We start from the raw sequence: 22,067 nt of genomic DNA, 5'->3' as shown, positions 1-22,067 counted from the left end.
TTTTAAAAAAATTTTTTTAAATGTTTCTATTTATTTTTGAGACAGAGAGAGACAGAGCATGAGCAGGGGAGGGGCAAAGAGAGGGGGAGACACAGAATCCGAAGCGGGCTCCAGGCTCTGAGCTGTCAGCACAGAGCCCGACGCAGGGCTTGAACCCACAAACTGTGAGATCATGACCTGAGCTGAAGTCGGACGCTCAACCGACAGCCACCCAGGCGCCCCTCTTTTAAATTATTTTCAATAAACTAATAATTCAGTGAGTAATTGGGTTTCCTGAGTTTTGTGAACTGCTCTAGCAAATTAAAGCCCAAAACCTAGGACCATCTGCATTATAGCTAGTCGGTCAGAAGTACAGATAACAACCTGCACTTGTTGTGACTGGCATCTGAAGACCAGTCATGGGAACCTCCAATCTGTAGCTGGGTGGTCAGAAGCACAGGTAACAACCTGGGCTTGCAATTGGCATCTGTAGGGGTGGGGGGCACTCTTGTGGGACTGGGCACATAACCTGTGGAATCTGATGTGGATGTGAACAGTGTCAGAACTGAGCTGAATTGTAGGACAGCCAGCTGGTGTCCAAGCATCACTTGGTGGTGTGGCCTCTCCACCCCAACAGACACGTTGGAATTGCATGAGCGGAACCCTTCATTTAAAGTTACATTTTAATTCTACTATATATTGCAAGACTCCTGAAAGCAACACTTGGCTTTCTGGAGGCTTTCCTTCTTAGATTTTCAGTCTCTCACTTTGCAGCCCTAGGCTTTGACAAATGTCCTGAGAGAGTAATGCTGTGTGCTGGAAACCCCCCATGAGTTCTGCCAACATTTTTTTCTAGTTTCTCTCCCCCATGAGTGGTTCTTCTTGAAATGAAAGCCTGGACTTTCAACATCCTTCCTGTTTCCAGAATTTCCAAATGCTCCCAGTATAAAAATACCTGTAGTGATCAGCTACACATTCTTCTTCCTCAATGTCTTCATCCCTCTCAACCTGCTACTCAAAATGTGGTCTATGGGCCTGGAGCTTGTTAGAAATGGAGAATTCAAGCCCTATCCCAGGCCTCCTGAATCAATACTTTCTCTCCATTTGTTAAAAGAAGTAAACGAAGCTTTGGTTAGAGATTAAACAGGACACTCTGGTATATTATAATAATGATAATTAATTGAGTGATGAACTTGACTTATATTATCTTCCATTCTTACAACAGCCCTGTAAATTAGGTATGTTTTATTCTTTTTATTAAAGAATTTTAGAAAATTTTATTTTTTTTTTTGAGAGAGAGAGAGAGAGAGTGCGAGCAGGGGAAGGGCAGAGAGAGAGAGAGAGAGAGAGAGAGAGAGAGAGAATCCCAAGCAGGCTCTGCATCATCAGTGAGGAGCATGATGCCAGGGCTGAACTCGCGAACTGTGGGATCATGACCTGAGCTGGACTTAAGAGTTGGACACCTAACCGACCGAACCACCCCGGCACCCCAGGTAGGTTTTATTCTTATTTAATTGTGGAGAACTGAGGCTTACTCAAGGGGTTATATATAATTTGCTCAACGTCTCATAGCTAGTAAGTAACATAATTGTAAAGAAATTATAAAGAAATTAATTTCTGGAGTTGTATTATATTATATTTATCATATTATAATTATGTTTATAATTATCAAGAAATTGATTTAAAAAGTTAAGACAACATACAGAAAAAGTATAAAGAATGAAAGTCACATGTAATTCACCACTGTTATTAATTTTGGTATGCATCTTTCCAATTGTGTGTGTTTGTGAGAGAGAGAGAGAGAGAGAGACAGATGAATTGTTGAAATGGTTTTGTGACTTGTTGTTTCTTAACGAAACATCATGAGCATTTTAATACTATCTTGCTCTTTTCACTATATCTGGCTGCCTCTTGTTTCAATAAGTTCTTTTGTGTCAGGATAGGGAGCCGCATTCATGTGTCGGAGAACAGCAGCACTCCTGGTCACTCCCTTTTCATCGAGGGGCCCTCTCCCATCAAGGAAGCAGTGGCTGGCGTGTTTTATCTCATTCTTTTTAGGGAAAGACCCACACAGCAGAGAAGAAAATAGTCATTTATTTGTTTGCGAAATTTCAAGGTCAGACATATGATGAAATATTTAGGAAAAACGTATTTGCTTACTGACCGCCAGCCAGAATTTCCTGCTCTGAAGAGCCTAAGATGTACCTTAGGTGGCAGATGGGGAGACAATGACGAGGAGGTTTAGCAAAAGGAAGTCAGTCAAGAGCATTGCAGAGAGCAAGATGGAGTCACTCATGTCAAACAGTGGCCTGTGTCAAGCAATGATGCAAGCAGCTAAGAGCGTCACAGCAAAGACCAGCACCGGGGGGATGCCACACTCAGAACTGACAACCAGCAGGAACAGAGGAGGTCTGCAAAGGCCCAAGACAGATGAAATCCCTTTAGAAAGGGAGGATGTTTGAAGCAAACTATCAGAATCTGGACACTGACCCCTCTGGGTCTGACTACTTCAAAAAGGCAGCTGCCACTGAAGGCTTTGGCCGGTGGATCCCCAAACAGAACAGAGACCCTTCACTTCTTGAACAGCATAAGCACTTGCTAGTGCCAGGAGCTGACCAGGAGCGGATTGAGGCCTTATCCCAGCTGGGGATCAGACTGACTTCACTTTTGGTTCGTTAACTTCCTACCCCTGTTCGATCTTGTTTGTTGCGTGACTTGTAGGAGGTGCCCTGCTCTGTGTGACTTCTAGGAAGCCACGTTAAACATGTGAAATGTCATTGTGTTTGGAATCCCAAAGCTGCTTTATAGTGACGCTAACCCTGCTTTATGACTGAGTGAAATGGGCCTGTGGAAAGACACAACTTCAGTGTGCTCACGACAAGCATTCACAATCACCGTGGCTCCCAGCTTTGGAATTCCGGACTCTGATTTTTACTAGCTGTGTGACTTGGGCAAATTATTTTTAATCTCACCCCTCTGCTTTCTCAAATACTAGGAGAATAATATAAACCTCAGTGTTGATGCAGGAATCAAGTGAATTAATATTAGGAAAGTCTCAGAAGAGTGCTTGGCACAGAATAAGCCCTCAAATGTTAATTCTCCCTCCTTCTCCCTTTCCCTTCTTCCTCTCTTCTTCCTCCTTCTTCTAGGCTAATGTGTGTCTCTGTGTCCTGTACTTCTCCTCTGCCAATGATTTTGAGAATCAGAGATCAGAAAAGACCTGTACCAGCTTCCAGAAGGGAAGTCCCAGAGATTCCCTCATGCCCAATATGAGGACATCTGAGATATGTAGGCAGATGGGCCTGAGATGACCTCAAAGTTCATGCCCTGAGTTCAGGAAGAGTCAGATGCTTCCAGGAGCCCATGAAGGATGCAGAGGCAGGAGAGAGTTGTGTGTGTGCGGTGATGGGTGGGGGGCGGGGGGAGGGTGAGACCCTTTGGTCACCAATAGGGTTGGAATGTGCAGTCAGGCAGAAATGAGGGCATTTCAGTATGAGCCAATAGCATCTGAAGACCAGGTTGGAATCTTCACATGTGTTGGGCACAATGTAATTCCCTAAAATTAGACCCAGCCACAGTATTGCACCTGCAATTCTGACACAAACTAGCGGGAGTTAGTGTTGCCTTTACAGGTTAAGGGAACAGTCCCCAACAAGACTGCCCTCACTTCAGATGCCACCTGCAAGTTGGGGGGTCCCCAAGCCCCCTTATGCTTTTGACCAACGGGCTGCAGTTTCAGGGATTCCCACACCCTTATGAGGCTTGATAATTCACAAGGATGACTTACAGAACTTGGGAAAGTTCTATCCTTAAAATTACAGTTTTATTAAAAAGCATCTGAAAGAGGACCAGACAAAAGAAGAGACCAATAGGAGGATCTTGAGCAATGGAGCTTCCATGTCCTCTCTTCTTGGAATCAGGAGGTGTCGCCGTTCTAGAATATTCCTGCATTTGACAACCAGGAAACTCAACTGGGCTTTGGCATCTGGGGTTTTTATTGGCTTTTTGTTACATAGGCAGGATCTAACATATGGGCAAGCTCTCTGGCATGACTACCCCCCATCCTGAAACTATCTAGGGATCTGCTGCCACACTCCTATCCCTCATGTAATTCCAACAGCTTGGAGGCTCCAGCTCGGGACCCGGGGACAAAGACCAGACAAATTCTGTATTACACAGCAGCAAGCATCCTTAAATTTGCACAAGATAACTTTCTTATTCAAAATGGAATTCCAAATAAGAGCATGTCAGCCTCAGAAGGCCAGCACAGGGCGCCTGGGTGGCGCAGTCGGTTAATCGTCCGACTTCAGCCAGGTCACGATCTTGCGGTCCGTGAGTTCGAGCCCCAAGTCAGGCTCTGGGCTGATGGCTCAGAGCCTGGAGCCTGTTTCCGATTCTGTGTCTCCCTCTCTCTCTGCCCCTCCCCCGTTCATGCTCTGTCTCTCTCTGTCCCAAAAAAAATAAAAAAATAAAACGTTGAAAAAAAAAATTAAAAAAAAAAAAGAAGGCCAGCACATATCCTTGGGGCAATTTCTAGAGACCTCAGGAGGCAGCGCCGGTTGGGATAATGGTGAGCTGCTCCCCCCACAAAGGCTCGAGTCACAAGGACTGGAGGACACTGTTTGCTCCAGGCAGATAATTATGTGGGGCCAGGCAAGGGGTCCTACCTTCCTATGGGCCATCACCCAGCCTCTGGTTATCAGGATAATAGGAGCTCCTCTCCACCTCCCATTTCTGCAGTAGAAATGTTCACACAACTTCGTCCTTCCTCTCTCCCCTCACATCTAGTGGAAAGAGCATTGAACTCAGTGCCCAGTTCCTGGGTTCAAAGTCCAGTTCTGCCACTGACCTTTCTTTACCTCTCTGAACTTTAGTTTTCCTTTTTTTTTTTTAATTTTTTAAATGTTTACTTATTTATTTTGAGAGAGAGAGGAAGAGTGCGAGCAGGGGAGGGGCAGAGAAAGAGGGAGACACAGGATCAGAAGCAGGCTCCAGGTTCTGAGCTGTCAGCACAGAGCCAGACATGGGGCTCGAACTCACAAACCATGAGATCATGACCTAAGCTGAAGCCTGACTTTCAATGGACTGAGCCACCCAGGTGCCCCTGAACTTTAGTTTTTCTTCCCTGGAGAAGGAGAATAATGACCTTTAACTATTCAAGGAGACTGTGGTATTCAAATAAACAGCTGTGAGTAGGCAGGTTTTTTTTCTTTTTTAAGTTTATTTATTTATTTTGAGAGAGAGAGAGAGAGAGAGAGAGAGAGAGAGGGAGAGAGAGAGAGAATCCCAAGTAGGCCTCTCAGTGTCAGCACAGAGCCCAGTGTGAGGCTTGAACTCACAAATGGTGAGATCCTGACCTGGGTCAAAACCAAGAGTCAGACACTTAACCAACTGAGCCACCCAGGTGTCCCATGTCAGTAGTCTTTTTAAAAAGAGGCAGTATATGGGAATGCAAGATGGTTCAGCCACTCTGGAAAACACTAGGGAAGTTCCTCAAAAAACTAAAAATAGAACTACCCTACGACCCAGCAATTGCACTACTAGGCATTTATCCAAGGGATACAGGTTTGTTTCGAAGGGACACATGCACCCCCATGTTTATAGCAGCACTGTCGACAATAGCCAAAGTATGGAAAGAGCCGAAATATCCATTGATGGATGAATGGATAAAGAAGGTGTAGTATATATATACAATGGAGTATTACTCGGCAATCAAAAAGAATGCAATCTTGCCATTTGCAACGACGTGGATGGAACTGGAGGGTATTATGCTAAGTGAAATTAGTCAGTCAGAGAAAGACAAAAATCATATGACTTTACTCATATGACTTCACTCATAATATAAAAACAGGGAGGGGGACAAAACATAAGAGACTCATAAATATGGAGAACAAACTGAGGGTTACTGGAAGGGTTGTGGGAGGGGGGGATGGGCTAAATAGATAAGGGGCTTTAAGGAATCTACTCCTGAAATGAGTGTTGCACCATATGCTAACTAATTTGGATGTAAATTTAAAAAAATAAAAAATAAAATAAATAAAATAAAAAGAGGCAGTATAGGGGTGCCTGGGTGGCTGAGTCGGTTAAGCGTCTGACTTCAGCTCAGGTCATGATCTCACAGTTGGCAAGTTCAAGCCCAGCGTTAGGCTGACAGCTCAGAGCCTGGAGCCTGCTTCAGATTCTGTGTCTCCCTCTCTCTCTGCCTCTCCCCCACTCATTCTACCTCTCTCTCTCTCTCTCTCTCTCTCTCTCTCTCTCTCTCTCAAAAATAAATACTTTTAAAAAAGAGGCAGTATATCAGTTGTCTCAGGTTGCTATTATAAAGTACCACAGACAGGGTGGCTTGACCAGCAGACATTTATTTTCTCACAGTTCTGGAGGCCAGAAGTCTGAGATCGAGGTGTCTGCGAGGTTGGTGTTTTCCTAAGACCTCTCTCTTTTTGGCTCGTAGACATCCTCCTCAGATGTCTTCACTTGGTTTCCTCTGTGTGTGTGTCTGTGTCCAAATCTCCCCATAAGGTCCTGTGAGTTTAGGGGCCATTCAACCTCGTCTCACCTCGATCACCTCTTCAAAGGCCCTATCTCCAAATATAGTCACGTTCTGAGGTGCTGGGGGTTAAGACTTCAGCACGTGGATTTGGGGGGTCGACGATTCAGTCCATCACAAGCAATATTTCAAATGGGACTGCATTAGCTCAGGAACAGGCAGAGAGAAGAGTGGGGCATAAAGCAGGGGGTGAAAACCAGCACACTCACAGATTTTGTTTGCACTGATTAATTTGTTTATTAAAGCTGTAGGAGGTTTTCATATAAAAATTCAGATTTTGGGGGCTGCTCTTCTAAAATCTAAGAGTTCCAAGGGCGCTTGGGTGTCTCAGTTGGTTTAGCGTCTGACTAGGCTCAGGTCATGAGCTCACGGTTCAGGAGTTCCAGCCCCGTGTCGAGCTCTGTGCTGAGAGCTGGGAGCCCGGAGCCTGCTTCAGATTCTGTGTCTTCCTCTCTCTGTGCCCCTCCCCTGCTCACACTCTGTCTCTCTGTCTCTCTGTCTCTCTCTCTCTCAAAAATAAATATTAAAAAAAAATAAAAAATAAAATAAAATCTAAGAGTTCTAGCCACACCAGGCCTGTATTCCCACATGGCAACACTTGGCTGAAGCTGGGTGGTAGCTGCCCTGGGGCTGAATCCTGTAGTTGCCCCAATTCCCAGCACACCCCCACCCCCTCATTGCCTATTCTGATCCCCAGCCTGGTCTGTTTCACCTAAAGTTGTTATGCTTTTGGCCTCTGGGATGAAGAACAGAGAAATAGAAATAGATTCAAATGCATACTAGAAATGAAGAAAAAATGTATGTGGTATTTCAAACCTATGGGGATACATTGTGTGGAAGAATTGACCATGCCATCCCATCCCCAATCGGAGGACCATTTTTTAATGTTTATTTATTTTGAGAGAGAGAGAGAGAGAGAGAGAGAGAGAGAGATACAGAGCATGAGTGGGGGAGGGACAGAGAGAGAGGGAAACACAGAGTCCGAAGAGAGTTCCCGGCTCCGAGCTGTCATCACGGAGCCTGATGTGGGGCTTGAACCCACAGACCATGAGATCATGACCTGAGCTGAAGCTGGATGCTCAACTGACTGAGACACCCAGGCGCCCCATTTGGAGGACAATTGTTGACTTGAGTTTAAGGCAAGTGCTTTTCGCCAGGTGGCAGAGAGTGCAGTCATTAAGAGCTAGTGTAGAGCTTCTGTGATGCCAGTAGTTCTCCCAGACCCCAAGAAAGGCAGGAGAGAAACCAGTTGCTTTGTTCTTCAGCAAAATAATTGATGCTCACTCATTCTATTTAATTTAAAAGGAAATATTTTTGCTTCAATACGGTTTAGGCTGCACAAATTACAAAAGTAATTTGTCTAGAGTGAGATGCTTACTTTTACAGGTCAGCTGGTAGAGGAACCATGTCAGCAACCCTGGCGCCATGTTCGCTGGTGGGAATATTGTGAATAAAATAGGAACTGGAGGTTATTCCTTCATCATCGGCCAAGAGCTGGGTGCCCACCCACCCTGTGCCTCTGGGACCATTGGCTGAAACTCAGGGTTGCATGAAACTACCAAACTAAGACTCAGAACCTTTTCTGAAGAAAAGAATCCAGGCTCCTTGGGGAAGAGGTGGGGTTTTCCCAAGGAAGGGAAAGTAGAGTTTCTCCACTTCAAGACTTGAAGAAGAGAATGCAGGAGGGACAATGAACAAACCCAGAGCTGCAGAACCCAGTTAGAAAGCTGTGGAAGAAGCATCTGAAGCACAGGGTCATGAAGGTCTAGGGCACCAGCTGCCTACCTTCGGGCAACTTGAAGGAGAACGTTGGATTCTCCTATGTAGGGATTCCCCTCTGAAAATGTCCAAACATTTGGACATGGAACTAATATTCCAAACTAAAAAGTTTGGAAACATGTGCTGTACGGTGTTGGGAACACTAAAGAGGCAGAGTGGCATGATATGAATGGGTATGTCCCTTCCCATATCCTCCTCGCCTCCAGTGAGGATGGAGGGTAACCTTGGGTAAACTGTAGCTCTGAGCTGCAGGTGGTAATTGTAATATCAGAGGATGATCCAGAGACAGCTCCTGAAAGCTACATGGCACCAAAGGAATGTTCTGGAGTGAAATGGAAGATCAAATCTGCTAAGTCTTATAATTTAAAGGATGCTGCTCCCCCCAGATAGGAGATGGGGGCACCCCCAGCAAATTCCTGAGCTATTATTTAATAAATGATGTTGGAATAGTTAGATGTTATTTAATTTAATAACAGTGGGATAATTAGATATGTTAACACCCCAGGTCAAACCGGAAACAAAAATTAATTTCAGATGGATTGACTTGCTAATTGTGAAAAAAAATACAGCATGTAAAAAACAAAGCTATTAAATATAAGGTAAAGTATATGAAAGTTTTTCCCCCTAACAATCTTGGGATAGTCCCAAGCAAGATTTGACACCAAAAAGTCATTAAAGGAAAAATTGCCAGACTGGACCACACAGAAATGAACAAAAGATATCTTAAATACAGCAAAGATATAGGAAACAGATGACCAGGAGAAAATACTTGTAGTATATATAACAGAGAAAGGTTAATCTCCCGAAATAGGAAAAGAAGACCAACAAGCTAATAAGAAAGAAAAAAAAAACAACAACAGGAAAAAGATGAAAGTATATAATTAAGGGCTTCATAGAAGAAATAGAACGGGTCCATAAGAATATGCATTTTTATGTCAATACTGCCCAAAGCAATCTATATATTCAATGCAATACCTATCAAAATAACACCAGCATTCTTCACAGAGCTAGAACAAACAATCCTAAAATTTGTATGGAACCAGAAAAGACCCCAAATAGCTGACGCAACCTTGAAAAAGAAAACCAAAGCTGGAGGCATCACAATCCCAGACTTCAAGCTGTATTACAAAGCTGTAATCATCAAGACAGTATGGTACTGGCACAAGAACAGACACTCAGATCAATGGAACAGAATAGAAAACCCAGAAATGGACCCATGAACATATGGCCAACTAATCTTTGACAAAGCAGGAAAGAATATCCAATGGAATAAAGACAGTCTTTTCAGCAAGTGGTGCTGGGAAAACTGGACAGCGACATGCAGAAAAATGAACCTGGACCACTTTCTTACACCATACACAAAAATAAACTCAAAATGGATGAAAGACTTAAACGTAAGACAGGAAGCCATCAAAATCCTCAAGTAGAAAGCAGGCAAAAACCTCTTTTACCTCGGCCGCAGCAACTTCTTACTTAACATATCTCCAGAGGCAAGGGACACAAAAGCAAAAATGAACTATTGGGACTTCATCAAAATAAAAAGCTTCTGGGGTGCTTGGGTGGCTCAGTCGGTTGAGCGTCTGACTTCGGCTCAGGTCATGATCTCACAGCTCGTGAGTTCGAGCCCCATGTCGGGCTCTGTGCTGACAGCTTGGAACCTGGAGCCTGATTTGGATTCTGTGTCTCCCTCTCTCTCTCTGCCCCTAACCCACTCGCATCCTGTCTCTGTCTCAAAAATAAATAAACATTAAAAAAATAAAAATAAATAAAAATATTCTGCACAGTGAAGGAAACAATCAGCAAAACTAAAAGGCAACCGATGGAATGGGAGAAGATATTTGCAAACGACATACCAGATAAAGGGTTAGTATCCAAAATCTATAAAGAACTTAGGAAACTCAACACCCAAAAAACAAATAATCCAGTGAAGAAATGGACGAAAGACATGAATAGACACTTCTCCAAAGAAGACATCAAGATGGTCAGCCGACACATGAAAAAATGCTCAACATCACTCATCATCAGGGAAATACAAATCAAAACCACAATGAGATACCACCTCACACTTGTCAGAATGGCTAACATGAACAATTCAGGCAACAACAGATGTTGGTGAGGATTCGGAGAAAGAGGATCTCTTTTGCGTTGTTGGTGGGAATACAAACTGGTGCAGCCACTCTGGAAACCAGTATGGAGGGTCCTCAAAAAATCAAAAATAGAACTACCCTACGACCCAGCAATTGCATTATTAGGTATTTATCCAAGGAATACAGGTGTGCTGTTTCAAAGGGGCACATGCACCCCAGTGTTTATAGCAGCCCTATCAACAATATCCAAAGTATGGAAAGAGCCCGAATGCCCATCAACAAATGAATGGATAAAGATGCGGTATATATATATATACAATGGATAATTACTTGGCAGTCAAAAAGAATGAAATCTTATCATTTGCAACTATGTGGATGGAACTAGAAGGTATTATGCTAAGAGAAATTAGAGAAAGACAAATATCTTATGACTTCACTCATATGAGTACTTTAAGATACAAAACAGATGAACATAAGGAAAGGGAAGCAAAAATAATATAAAAACAAGGAGGGGGACAAAACATAAGAGACTCTTAAATATGGAGAACAAACAGAGGGTTGCTGGAGGGGTTGTGGGAGGGAGAGATGGGTTAAATGGGTAAAGGGCATTAAGGAATCTACTCCTAAAATCATTGTTGCACTATATGCTAACTTGGATGAAATTTAAAAATAAATAAATAAATTATAAAAAATGAAATGAAATAAAATGAAATAAAGTAAAAAAAAATTTAAGGGGTGCCTGGTGGCTCAGTCCATTAAGATACCCCACCACCGATTCTTGATTTTGGCTCAGGTCATGATCTCACAGTTCATGGGATCAAGCCCCAAGTCAGGCTCTGTGCTGACATCTCTTCTACTTGTTCTCTTGCTCTCTCTCAAAATAAAACACTAGAATGAATGAATGAATGAATGAATAAATAAATAAATAAATAACATTTTTTAAAGTTTATTTATTTATTGAGGAGCGGAGGGACAGAAAGAGAGACACAGAGAGAGAATCCCAAGCAGGCTCTGCCCTCACCGTGGAGCCCTGGGTGGGGCTCAATCTCACATACCTTGAGATCACGACCTAAGCCAAAATCAAGAATCAGTGGTGAGGTGCCTGAGTCGGGCTCTGTGCTGACAGATCAGAGCCTGGAGCCTGCTTTGGATTCTGTGTCTCCCTTTCTCTGCCCTCCCCAGCTCGTGCTATGTCTCTCTCTCTCTCCCCGTCAAAAATAAATAAACATTAAAAAGAATTCAATGGGCAGATTTAACGGTAGGTTAGACACAGCTGAATAGAGAATTAATGAGCTAGAAGAGAGAAAAGGATTTAAAAAATGCAGAAAAGTGGGTAAAAGGAAGGATCAGTCAGAAGGTCTAACATATGTATAATCTGAAGTCCTAGGAGAGAAATGGAAAAACAGATTAGGGTAGAAGAAATGTTTGAACAGATAATGTCAGAAAAACTCCCAAACTGATGAAAGATTTTCAGTCGCAGATTGAAGAAACTCTATGTCCCCTAAAGGCATAAAGAAAAATAAATCCACATGTAGCCACCTTAGCTGACCCTCTAATTGTTGCCCCTTTGAACCTAATGTGCCCTTTCTCCTTCTGGCTCTTTATATATATATATATATATATATATATATATATATATATATAAAGACAATTCTTCCAGTGTTCTTAGAACAAGCCTTACCATCCTGCTGGTTCTCTCACTAATGGTTGCATAATCTTTGATCTGTGTTTATTTTATATTTGTACAAGCCATGTTTTTAACGTTTTGAAATAGAAGTAACTTTTCAATATACTTTGAATATATGTGAAAAAAAGGATTCATGAAACAATAATCTTTCTTATGGGCAGTATTTTCTATACTGCTTTATTCTTTTTTATCTTATTAAAAAACAATAATTCTGGTTGCAGTCACTAAATCTGGGCTCAACCTGCACTTTGAAAAACGCTGCCTTGGCAGATTCAGGAGTGTGTGTGCGCGTTGGGGGTTGGGGGGGTGGGTGGGTAGAATTGCATTAACAACCCCTTAATATTTAAATTTGTTTGCCAGTTTGGCTTTCACCCTCCAGGAATCAGATGACCTTGGATTTGGGACGGGTTTTCTTTTCTTTCTTTCTTTTCTTCTCTTTTCTCTAGTGGCTGGGCGCTCGGACAACCAGCGGGCGCATAGGAAAAGCCAGTGGCCGGTTTAATCTCAGCAGCCTGTTCCAGCTCCCGGGGAAGCGAGGACAGCTGGGGCGATGGCGCCCTGGGGTGGCCAACCCGCAGGTCAGACGACGGCCAGTCTCACGCACTGGGTGGGGCTTCCGAGAACTTTCTTCTACTGCGAACCAAAGTACCGTCCAGAGAACTTCAAGTTCTCGCTGAGAGTCCGCGAGAGAGCAAGGTGGGGAGTCGCGGCATTGGCGGCCACGGTCGGGGCTCGGGCGGTCTCCGTATATCCCCCGGGACAGCCTCCGCGGCGGCGTGGGCCGGCCCCTCCCCCGGGCCTCAGGCTCACGGCTGGAGGAGGTGGCTTCTGTGAGTCGGTTAGGTCCTGTTGGAGAGACTCAGGACCGCGAGGGAAAGTGAGCGGCAAGGGGCCTGGCCAGCCTGCGCCCGGCCTACCCGGCGGCTGGCGCCTTGACCCCGCCCCCTTGGGATTGATCTCTGAGCGGGTTCCAGGCGCTCTTCACTCGCGGTCCAAAGACGCGGGCGGCGCGGGCCATGGATCGCGTGGCTGCGTTGAGGGGCGCGAGGCTGCGGTGGGCGCTGCTGGGGACGCGGGTGGCCCTCCCTGGCCTTTGCCCGCACGGGGCCAGAGCCAAGGCCGCGATCCCCGCCGCCGTCTCGGCCACCGCCGAGACTCCTGGAAACGGGCCTGGCGACCGGAGGCTGCGGACCCTGGAGGAGATTCCGGGGCCGGGGCAGCTGCGCAGTTTCTTCCAGCTGTTAGTGCAAGGCTACGTTCTGCACTTACACAAGCTCCAGGTAACCTAGCGGGGGCGGGGCGGGGGAGAGGGTGGGGGCTCGCGACTGGGGGGTGGGGGTGAGCACAAGGATAAAGAAGCTGGAGATGGGGACACGTTGGACCAAAAGTGAAGGACACGAGAATTTAGCTCAGGACCGACTGGAGCTATGGTCATAGACTGGAAATCTGTAGGGATTATGTGCGAAGGGTAGACAGAACCCTGTGAACCGAAATGAATAGGTCCCGGAGTGGTATGAATCAGGAGGGCACCAGGGAGGAGGGGACTTGGGAGGCCAGGTTTGGAATGAACAGGGGTAGGGGTGCCTGAGTGGCTCAGAGAGTTAAGCACCTGACTTCAGCTCAGGTCATGACCTCTGGGTTCGTGGGTGTGAATCCCTTGCTGGGCTCTATACTGACAGCTGGGAGCCTGGAGACTGCTTTGGATTCAGTGTCTCCCTCTCTCTCTGCCCCTCCCCTGGTTGCACTCTGCCTCTCTCTCTCTCTTAAAAATAAACATTAAATTTTTTTTTTTTTAATAAAATGAACAGGGGTTGAGAGAGGAGAGAACTGTGTTGGTAACATTACTTGGTAATGTAAGGGTATAAGCTGCCAGATGCGGCACAACGACTGTTTACTTGTGTGGTGATGTTGGCGACCATGGACTTCTTCCAAAGGAAATGGATTCTGGAGGATTATGGTCGTCAAGCAATTCGCAGGATAGATTTTTCCACAGAGAGAAAAATGTCACTTCTCGAGTGAAAGCAAAATCATAGACATTAAGGAAAAGGAACATTTGTTTAAATTAAGGAATCCAGTAAGAAGAGTTTATTCAGTGAAATGCACATGGAGGCAGATAACCCACTCCGGATGGACAGAGATGGGAAAACCCGATGTTGGCTAAGTTGGAAGAGTTTTAGGAAATGAACTGTAGAGATTCACCTCAGATCTGTCTTCCTAATGACTATGAAAAAATATAAACATGTCCACTCTGCTCCAGGCACGTTTCCAAGTGCTGGGATTCATTGAGAGGTGACCAGTGCCCTCAGTGCTGAGCTGGAAGCTTATACCCTAGGGTTTATATGCTCCTTTGGGGGAAGAGGGAGAGAGGGAAGTGAACAGATCAATAAACAGCCAATTTGAGGCAGAGAACTTGAGTGCCCTGAGAGGAGAAGCCTGCCCAGGGTTGGGGATTGGGTGGCACCTTTGATTCATTTATTTGCTCTCTAGGCACATGTGTGGTCATCAGTGATTGGCAGGAAGAGTGGGCAGGCCTTTGGCCGGGCTGGTGAACAGGCTGGTTACCATGTCCCTGTGCTGGGCAGTAGTCAGAAACTCAGAAGAGCTCTGGGCACTGGGGATAGGCCAGGTCTTTGAGGAGGGCCATGAAGGTCAGACAAAGGGCCCTGGTTCCTCCGAGGGGCCATGGTGGGCTCTTGAGCAGGCACGGGGTGAAGATGGCCTCTAGGGGGCACTGTCGAGGTTATGGTGTGTGCAGTAGGATGGATTAGACAGGATTGGTAGAGAGGGCCTCTGGGGACAAAGGATCAGGTGTGGCAGTATCTGAGGCACCCTCCAGACAAAGCTGGATAGGGAGTTGAGGATGAGGGTGAAAATGGCTATGAGGGCTTGAAGTGCTTGAAGTGCTTAGCTCTTGTTTCTTAGATTTGGTGGGCAGGTCACAAGACACATAGAGCTGGTTAAAAAAATCATTCCTTCTGGGCTCAGCTTTAAGATACCAAGTAAGCTGAGACACCAGAGTTCTGTAAACTTTTCCTGCTTGATTTAACCTCTAGAAATAGGAGAGGCCCAGTGAATGCCCCAGTGAACGCCCCAGTGAATGCCCTAAGGATTCCTCCTCATTTCATAGGGAGAGTTTACTGGAAGGTTTTGCTGAGGATTATCTCTAGAGCAGTAACTACCAAAGAAATTGTAGACCACCCTAGGAGGTGGAGGAGGAAGAGAAGAAAGCCAGGAATGTGTAGCCTTTTATTATTATTTCTTTTTTTTAGTGTTTATTTTTGAGAGAGAGAGAGAGCGGGAGAGACACAGAATCCGAAGGGAGGATTCTCCCAGGGCTCTAACTCACAAACTGGGAGATCATGACCTGAGCCGGAAGTAGGATGCTTAACTGACTAAGCCATCCAGGCGCCCCAGGAATGTGTAGCCTTTTAAAGGAGCAGCCAGGGCTAGGATTTTGGAGAGTCCCCTGGCTCCTGCCCTGTATCCCAGAGATCTGGAGTCACATGAACCTTCCCAGGGCACTGGTGGAAATTATACTAGCCCTTCCCACTACATGTGACTGGTGTGAGTTAATAAAGAGTCAAAGCCTGCGCATCTATAAAACCCTGTCAATACCCCTATTGAGAAGGAGGATACATTTCAGTGACCCACTTTGTATCATTTCAGATTTGTTTGGTTGCCTCTCACAGTGGCTTAAACAATAAAGTAGCTTTATTGGTTCATATAACCAAAAAGTCTAATAGTTGGATGCCCTACAGCTATATAGCCTGGTCTAGAGATTGATGAGATCATCAAAGCTATAGTTTTGCTTTTCTGCAGTTCTCTTGGCTCTGCTGCCTTGCAAAAGTTAGTTGACTGGCCTGGGTTAATTGCCTGTCTCTGAACCCATCATAGTGGCCATTGACATACTCTAATTAGCTTAGACACATGTAGGCTCACCTCTAAAGCTGGGGTTGGGGTCCCTCCCACCTCAACCAGGTGAGTGCTGCACAAAGCAGAGCAGTTGAAGTTGATATAAAGGCAGCTGACCATAATATCCCCTCGGCACCCTCGACTGTCGGGTCGAAACTGCATATCACACACAAAAATAATAAAGTCAGCTCAGGAGAGCATTGTAGGACTTAAGGGAGTGGAGTAGGGACTGGGACATGTGAAAATCGTGCTAGTCCATAAATGCAGTTCCCTTCTCTTTCTTAAAGAAAATAATATCAAGAGTGCTAGAAAAATGAAATGTGAACGTATGTTAAATTTGTATGTAAACTTATGTTAAGTTGATGTCTTCCAAAGATGGGGACCCAGAGACTGGTGAGATCAGTCATCTATTCCGTAGCTCTTATTGCAGACTGCCTTCATGTGCCCCACTTTGCCTTGTGCCCATAATTGTCATTTCATGTGTCATGTTTCTCTCTCTCTCTCTCTCTTTATTTATTTATTTTTGAGATAGAGAGAGTGAGCGGAGTAGGGGCAGAGAGGAAAGGAGAGAGAGAATCGCAAGCAGGCTCCACACTATCAGCCCAGAACCTGACATGAGGTTCAAACTCATGAAGTGTGGGATCATGACCTGAGCTGAAATCAAGAGTCAGATGCTTAACTGACTGAGCAACTCAGGTGCCCCTCTCTTTTTTTATAGTTACAATTTTTTTCTTTTCTTTTTTTAAAAAGTTTATTTATTTTAATTAATTAATTTAGAGAGCATGAGCGGCGGAGGGGCAGAGAGAGAGGGAGAGAGAGAATCCCAAGCAGACTCCACACTGTCAACTCGGAGTCCAGTGAGGGGCTCTAATCCATGAACTGTGAGATCATGACCTGAGCTGAGATCAGGAGTCAGACGCTTAACCGACTGAGCCACCCAGGTACCCCTCCTGTGGTAACTCTTAAGATCTCTCTTAGAGACTCTTAAATACAGAGGACAAACTGAGGGTTGCTGAAGGAGGGGGTGGGGGGTGGATTAAATGGGGGATGGGAATTAAGGTGAGTACTTTTCAGGATGAGCACTGGGTGTCATATGTAAGAGACGAATGACTGGATTCTACTCCTGAAGCCAAAACGACACTGTATGTTAACTAAATTGAAAATAAATTAATAATAAAAAAAAAAGAAAGTGAAAAGACAGTCCATAGAATGGGAGGAAATATTTGCAAATCATGTATCTGATAAAGAACTTGGGTCCAGAATATATAAGAACTTCTACAGTTCAATAATAAAATAACTAACTCAATTTTTTAAATGAAAGCAGTATTGGAATAGGCATTTCTCCAAAGAAGGTATATAAATGCCTTAAAAGCACATGGAAAAATGATCTATATCATTAGCCACTATAGAGGGATGCAAATAATAACCGGAAGAGGGGTGCCTGGGTGGCTCAGTCGAGCATCCAACTTCAGCTCAGGTCATGATCTTGCTACTACCAGTGCAGAACCCACTTCGGATCCTCTCTCTCTCCCATTCTCTCTGCCCCTCCCCCACCCTCAAAAAATTTTTTTAAAAACATAAAAAAGAGATCTACTCTCTTAGGAACTTTTAAATATACAATAGTGTACTAATAGTTATAGCCACCATGCTGAACATGACATCCCCGGGGCTCACTTATTTTCTGTCTGCACTTTTTGTCTTTTGACCCCCTTCACCCATTTTCCCTACTCCCACCCGCCTCCTCTGGCAACCACCGATCTGTTCTCTATATCTATGAGTTCGGTTTGGGTTTGTTTTGTTTTTAGATTTCACATGGAAGAGAAGGATCAGTCAAAATTTGTCTTTCTCTGATTTATTTCACTTAAATAATGCCCTCAGGGTCAATCCATGTTGTCCTAAGTGGCAAGATTTCCTTCTTTTGTGTGGCTGAATAATGTTCCACTGTATATATACCACACTTTCTTTTTTCTTAATTAAAATTTTTTTTAATGTTTATTTTTGAGAGAGAGACAGACAGACAGCCTGAGAGAGAGAGGGGCAGAGAGAGAGGGAGACACAAAATCCAAAGCAGGCTCCAGGCTCTGAGCTGTCAGTACAGAGCCCGATGTGGGGCTCGAACCCACGAACCCATGACCTGAGCCGCAGTCCGACACTTAACCCACTGAGCCACCCAGGCGCCCCTATAGTACAATTTATCAATTCATTCATCAGTGGACACTTAGGTTGATTCCAGGTCTTGGCTATTGTAAATAATGCTGCAGCGAACTTGGGGGTGCTTATATCTTTTTGAGTTAGTGTTTTTGTTTTCTTTAAATAAATACCCACAGTAGAATTGCTGGATCATAGGGTAGTTTTGTTTTTGTTTGTTTTGCATAAACAAACAAATTTTTGTTTGTTCTTTTGTTTTTTAAAAAATATTTTTATTTATTTTTGAGAGAGAGAGAGAGAGAGAGAGAGAGAGAGCAAGCAGGGGAGGGCAGGGAGAGGAAGACACAGAATCGGAAGCAGGCTCCAGGCTCTGAGCTGTCAGCACAGAGCCCAACGTGGGGCTCGAACTCGTGAACCGTGAGATCATGACCTGGGCCAAAGTCAGATGTTCAATCGACTGAGCCACCCAGCTGCCCCAAGAGTAGTTTTATTTGTAATTTTTTGAGGAACCTCCACACTGTTTCCCACGGTGGCTGCACCAGTTTGCATTCCCACTGAGAGTGCACAAAGGTTCCCTTTTCTCCACATCCTCACCAACACTTGTTGTTTCTTATTCTTTTGATGTCCATCTTAACAGGTATGAGGTGATATCTCATTGTGGTTTTGATTTGCATTTCCCTGATGATTTTTGATGTTGGGCATCTTTTCACGTACCTGTTGGCCACTTGTATGTTTTCTGTGGAAAAATATCTATATGGATTTTCTGCCCATTTTTTAGTCAGATTTTCATGGATATTTTCTATTGCCTTTTTAGTTTCTATTTATTTCCACCCTGATCTTTGTTATTTTCTCCTTTCTATTAACTTTGGGGTTAGTTTGTTATTCCTTTCCTAGTTTCTTGAGGTGTAAAGTTAGGTTGCTTACCTGAGATCTCCCTTGTTTCATAATGTAGGCATTTATCACTCCGAACTTCTCTCTTAGAATTACTTTTGCTGCACTCCATAAATTATGGCTTTTACCATTCTTTCCCCGCCCCCCCCCCCCCCCCCCCCGCCCCAGCCCTTTCCCTGAAGCCTGCAATCCCGCTCTCCACTGATATCAGCATCAAAGGCCAGATGACCTGGGACCTTCTGAACGTGGCAGGCTTTGTTCTGCCCAATGCAGAAGACATATCGTTTCCAGCTCTGGCAGCTCCGGCACCAGGTCAGCCTCCCTGCTTGGCTGTGGCTTGGCTGGCAGCATGAACAGCCCCATGGCGACTGTGGGAAGGGATGGTGTCTGGGCGCCCCCTCCTGCTTGGTGTTTTTTCAGCTCAGTCTTATGCATGTACCGCTGCTGCGTCAGTGTCCCTAAAGCATGTTTGGTTCCCCTGCTCAGGAATCTCCACAGGACCTGGGGAATCAGCATTGAACTCCTCACAGGGATGTTCAAGGCCCCAGCCTCCTTTTCCCAGGCACCCCTTCTCCCTTTCCGTTTTGATATGTTGTATTTTCCATTTTCATTTGTCTTTAGATATTTTTTTGATTTTCTCTTCTGATCTCTTCTTTGACCCCACGATTATTCAGTAGCATGTTGTTTAATCTCCACATATTTATGAATTTTGCAGGTTTTTCTTTTTTTGTAATTGATTTCTAGTTTCATACCACTGTGGTGAGAAAAGATCCTCCATACGATTTTACTCTTCTTAAATTTGTTAAGACTTGTTTTGTGGCCTATCATGTGATCTAGCCTGGAGAATGTTTCATGTTCACTTGAGAAGAATGTGTATCCTGCTGCATTTGGATGGAATGTTCTGTATATATCTCTTAAGTCCATCTGGTCTATTGTGTCACTTAAGGCCAATATTTCCTTATTGATTTTCTGTCTCGGTGGTCTGTCCACTGATGAAAGTGGGGTATCAGTTTCCACTACTGTTACTGTATTGCTCCCTGTTTCTCCATTTAGATCTGTTAATATTTGCTTTATATATTTAGATGGCACATGTTTCATGCCATCACCTGTTTATATGGCTTAGAGGCTGGGCTGGTAAGTTCTGAGGGCTGGGCCTGTGTCTTTCCCACCTCCGTGCCCTCCAGTGCCAGATACAGTCCTTGGTACAGGGAAGGTTCTTAGTAATGTTTGATAAAAAAATAAATAAATAAATGTCATGTACCAGCCAAAGGGCTGTGAGTGGTACCAAGCAGTGGTTCCATCAGGTGGTAAACTTTGTGAGACTCGCCTTAGCTCTTTGGCCTGGGTTGTTTGACATAAGATCGAGTGAAAAGACAGTATGGGCGGTGGGCCGACTGAGTAAGCCTCACCATTCAGGTCTCAACTTTTTGAGTTCAGAAACTATATCTTATCAGAAAATTGAACATGGGCAGACTATTAGGGACTGACCAACATTGGCCAAACCCACAGAAACAAATTGTGGACTGGAGTGCCCACGGTTTATTTACTGAAGAAGTCAGCCCTCTCGGGAATCATAATACTCCATCACATAGAAACCCCTTATTCTAATGATCTATTGCTGCATAACAAGCTATCCCAAAATATAATGGCTTAAAACAACATTTTGGTACACTCATGATTTTGTGGGTCAGGAATTTGGGCAGTGCACATCAGAAGTGACTTATCTCAGCTTCCCAAGGGAGCAGGGCTTCGGTTTGAATGGCTGGATATGGCTGGGATGGCTCGAGTGGGGCCATGTTTCTGTTCAGAAACTAAATTTGTTTCCATGGCTTCCTCAGTGTTTCCCCATGTCACATCTCCTGGGACTGGAATTTCCAAGATGGCTTCTTCAGTTGCATGTTTGGTGCCTGGCCTGGTTTGACCAGATCAGCTAAGCATCTCTCTCTCTTTCCATGTGGCTAGTTTGGGCTTCCTTACACCATGGTGGTCTCTGGATGATCAGACTTCTTATGAGGCCCTGGCTTTCCCCAAAGTGAATGTTCCAAGGGAAAGAAAGTGGAAGTTGCCAGTTTCTTAAGGCCTGGGCCTGAAACCTGGCACAGCATCATTTCTACTGTATTCTACCCATCAGAGCAGGTACAGAGCCCACCTAGATTCTAGAGGAGAAGATGTAGACCTCACCTCTTAGTGGGAAGGATGTCAAAGAATCTGTGGCCGTCTTTAATCCACCGCCCGCTCTTCCTAGGATCCAGGTACCTAGGGAGAAAAAGTAGTACCTACATTAGTGGACTGCTTAGTATGCAGAGACCCCAGAACTAAAGGAGTGGAATTGTACGGAAGGAAATTTCATCTAGGCCTTGGAGAAACCTGGTTGAACGTGCTTCTCTGGTGCCTGTCCATTAGATTAAGTATCTCTCTCTTGAAAGATAAATGCTGCCAAATTCTCGCTGTTTGACTTCCCTCTTCTGGGTTTTGTAACGACCCCTCCCATTCTGTTAACACATTCTTTCTTCAGTTTGGCTAATACCATTGATTAGATGGATTTTCTGTCCCAGTACTCATGTTACCATCCAGCCCTTCGGAGATTGTCCTCTAGTTACCTTTTTTTGGCTTTCAGTCTCATCTGGAAGACATTATGGTAGTCCTTGAGACTATGGCAAAATTGGATGTACTGCCTTTAAGCCTCAGGGTTGGGAACTGAAACTGGGTATTAAGGTCAAAAGTGTGAATCATACCACCTTAGCAACTGCACTGTTAGAATTTTTATCTTACAGATAAAATTCTGTGGTCAAAGAGAGTACCGAATATTCAAAGTAACAGGATTTCTGATTGGGAAAGATTAGAATGACTTACATGTCCCGTTAAGGGTCTAATTGATTATAGTGTCTTCATCTGGTGGAATTTATGCAACCACCAAAAAGAACAGGGACAGCTCTATGGGTATTAATGTAATTGCTTGCTAAGAGATGGGAAGAAAGTGAGACCCAAAATGGTATTATATGCCATCATCTGTGGATGAAGGGGGAATGTGAGATAT

The 22,067-nt window shown here is 44.5% G+C and overlaps 1 protein-coding gene across 2 annotated transcripts in view; it reads left to right on the top strand.

Annotated features, from left to right (window-relative positions):
* Nucleotides 1-12,516: 12,516 nt before the first annotated feature.
* LOC125173721 (sterol 26-hydroxylase, mitochondrial) overlaps nt 12,517-22,067 on the top strand; it is a 34,021-nt gene continuing 24,470 nt past the window's right edge. The window contains exon 1 of one of the 2 annotated variants that reach the window (XM_047873207.1): nt 12,517-12,775. Coding sequence is in view for 1 of the 2 variants with exons in the window: in XM_047873206.1 (XP_047729162.1) it covers nt 13,096-13,359 (264 nt within the window). In the remaining variant the exon portion in view is untranslated. The other variant, XM_047873206.1, reaches the window with a different exon arrangement.

The sequence above is a fragment of the Prionailurus viverrinus genome, chromosome C1 (assembly GCF_022837055.1).
Source record: "Prionailurus viverrinus isolate Anna chromosome C1, UM_Priviv_1.0, whole genome shotgun sequence".
NCBI classification, from domain to species: Eukaryota; Metazoa; Chordata; class Mammalia; order Carnivora; family Felidae; genus Prionailurus; species Prionailurus viverrinus.
This window is presented reverse-complemented; position numbering and strand designations above follow the sequence as displayed.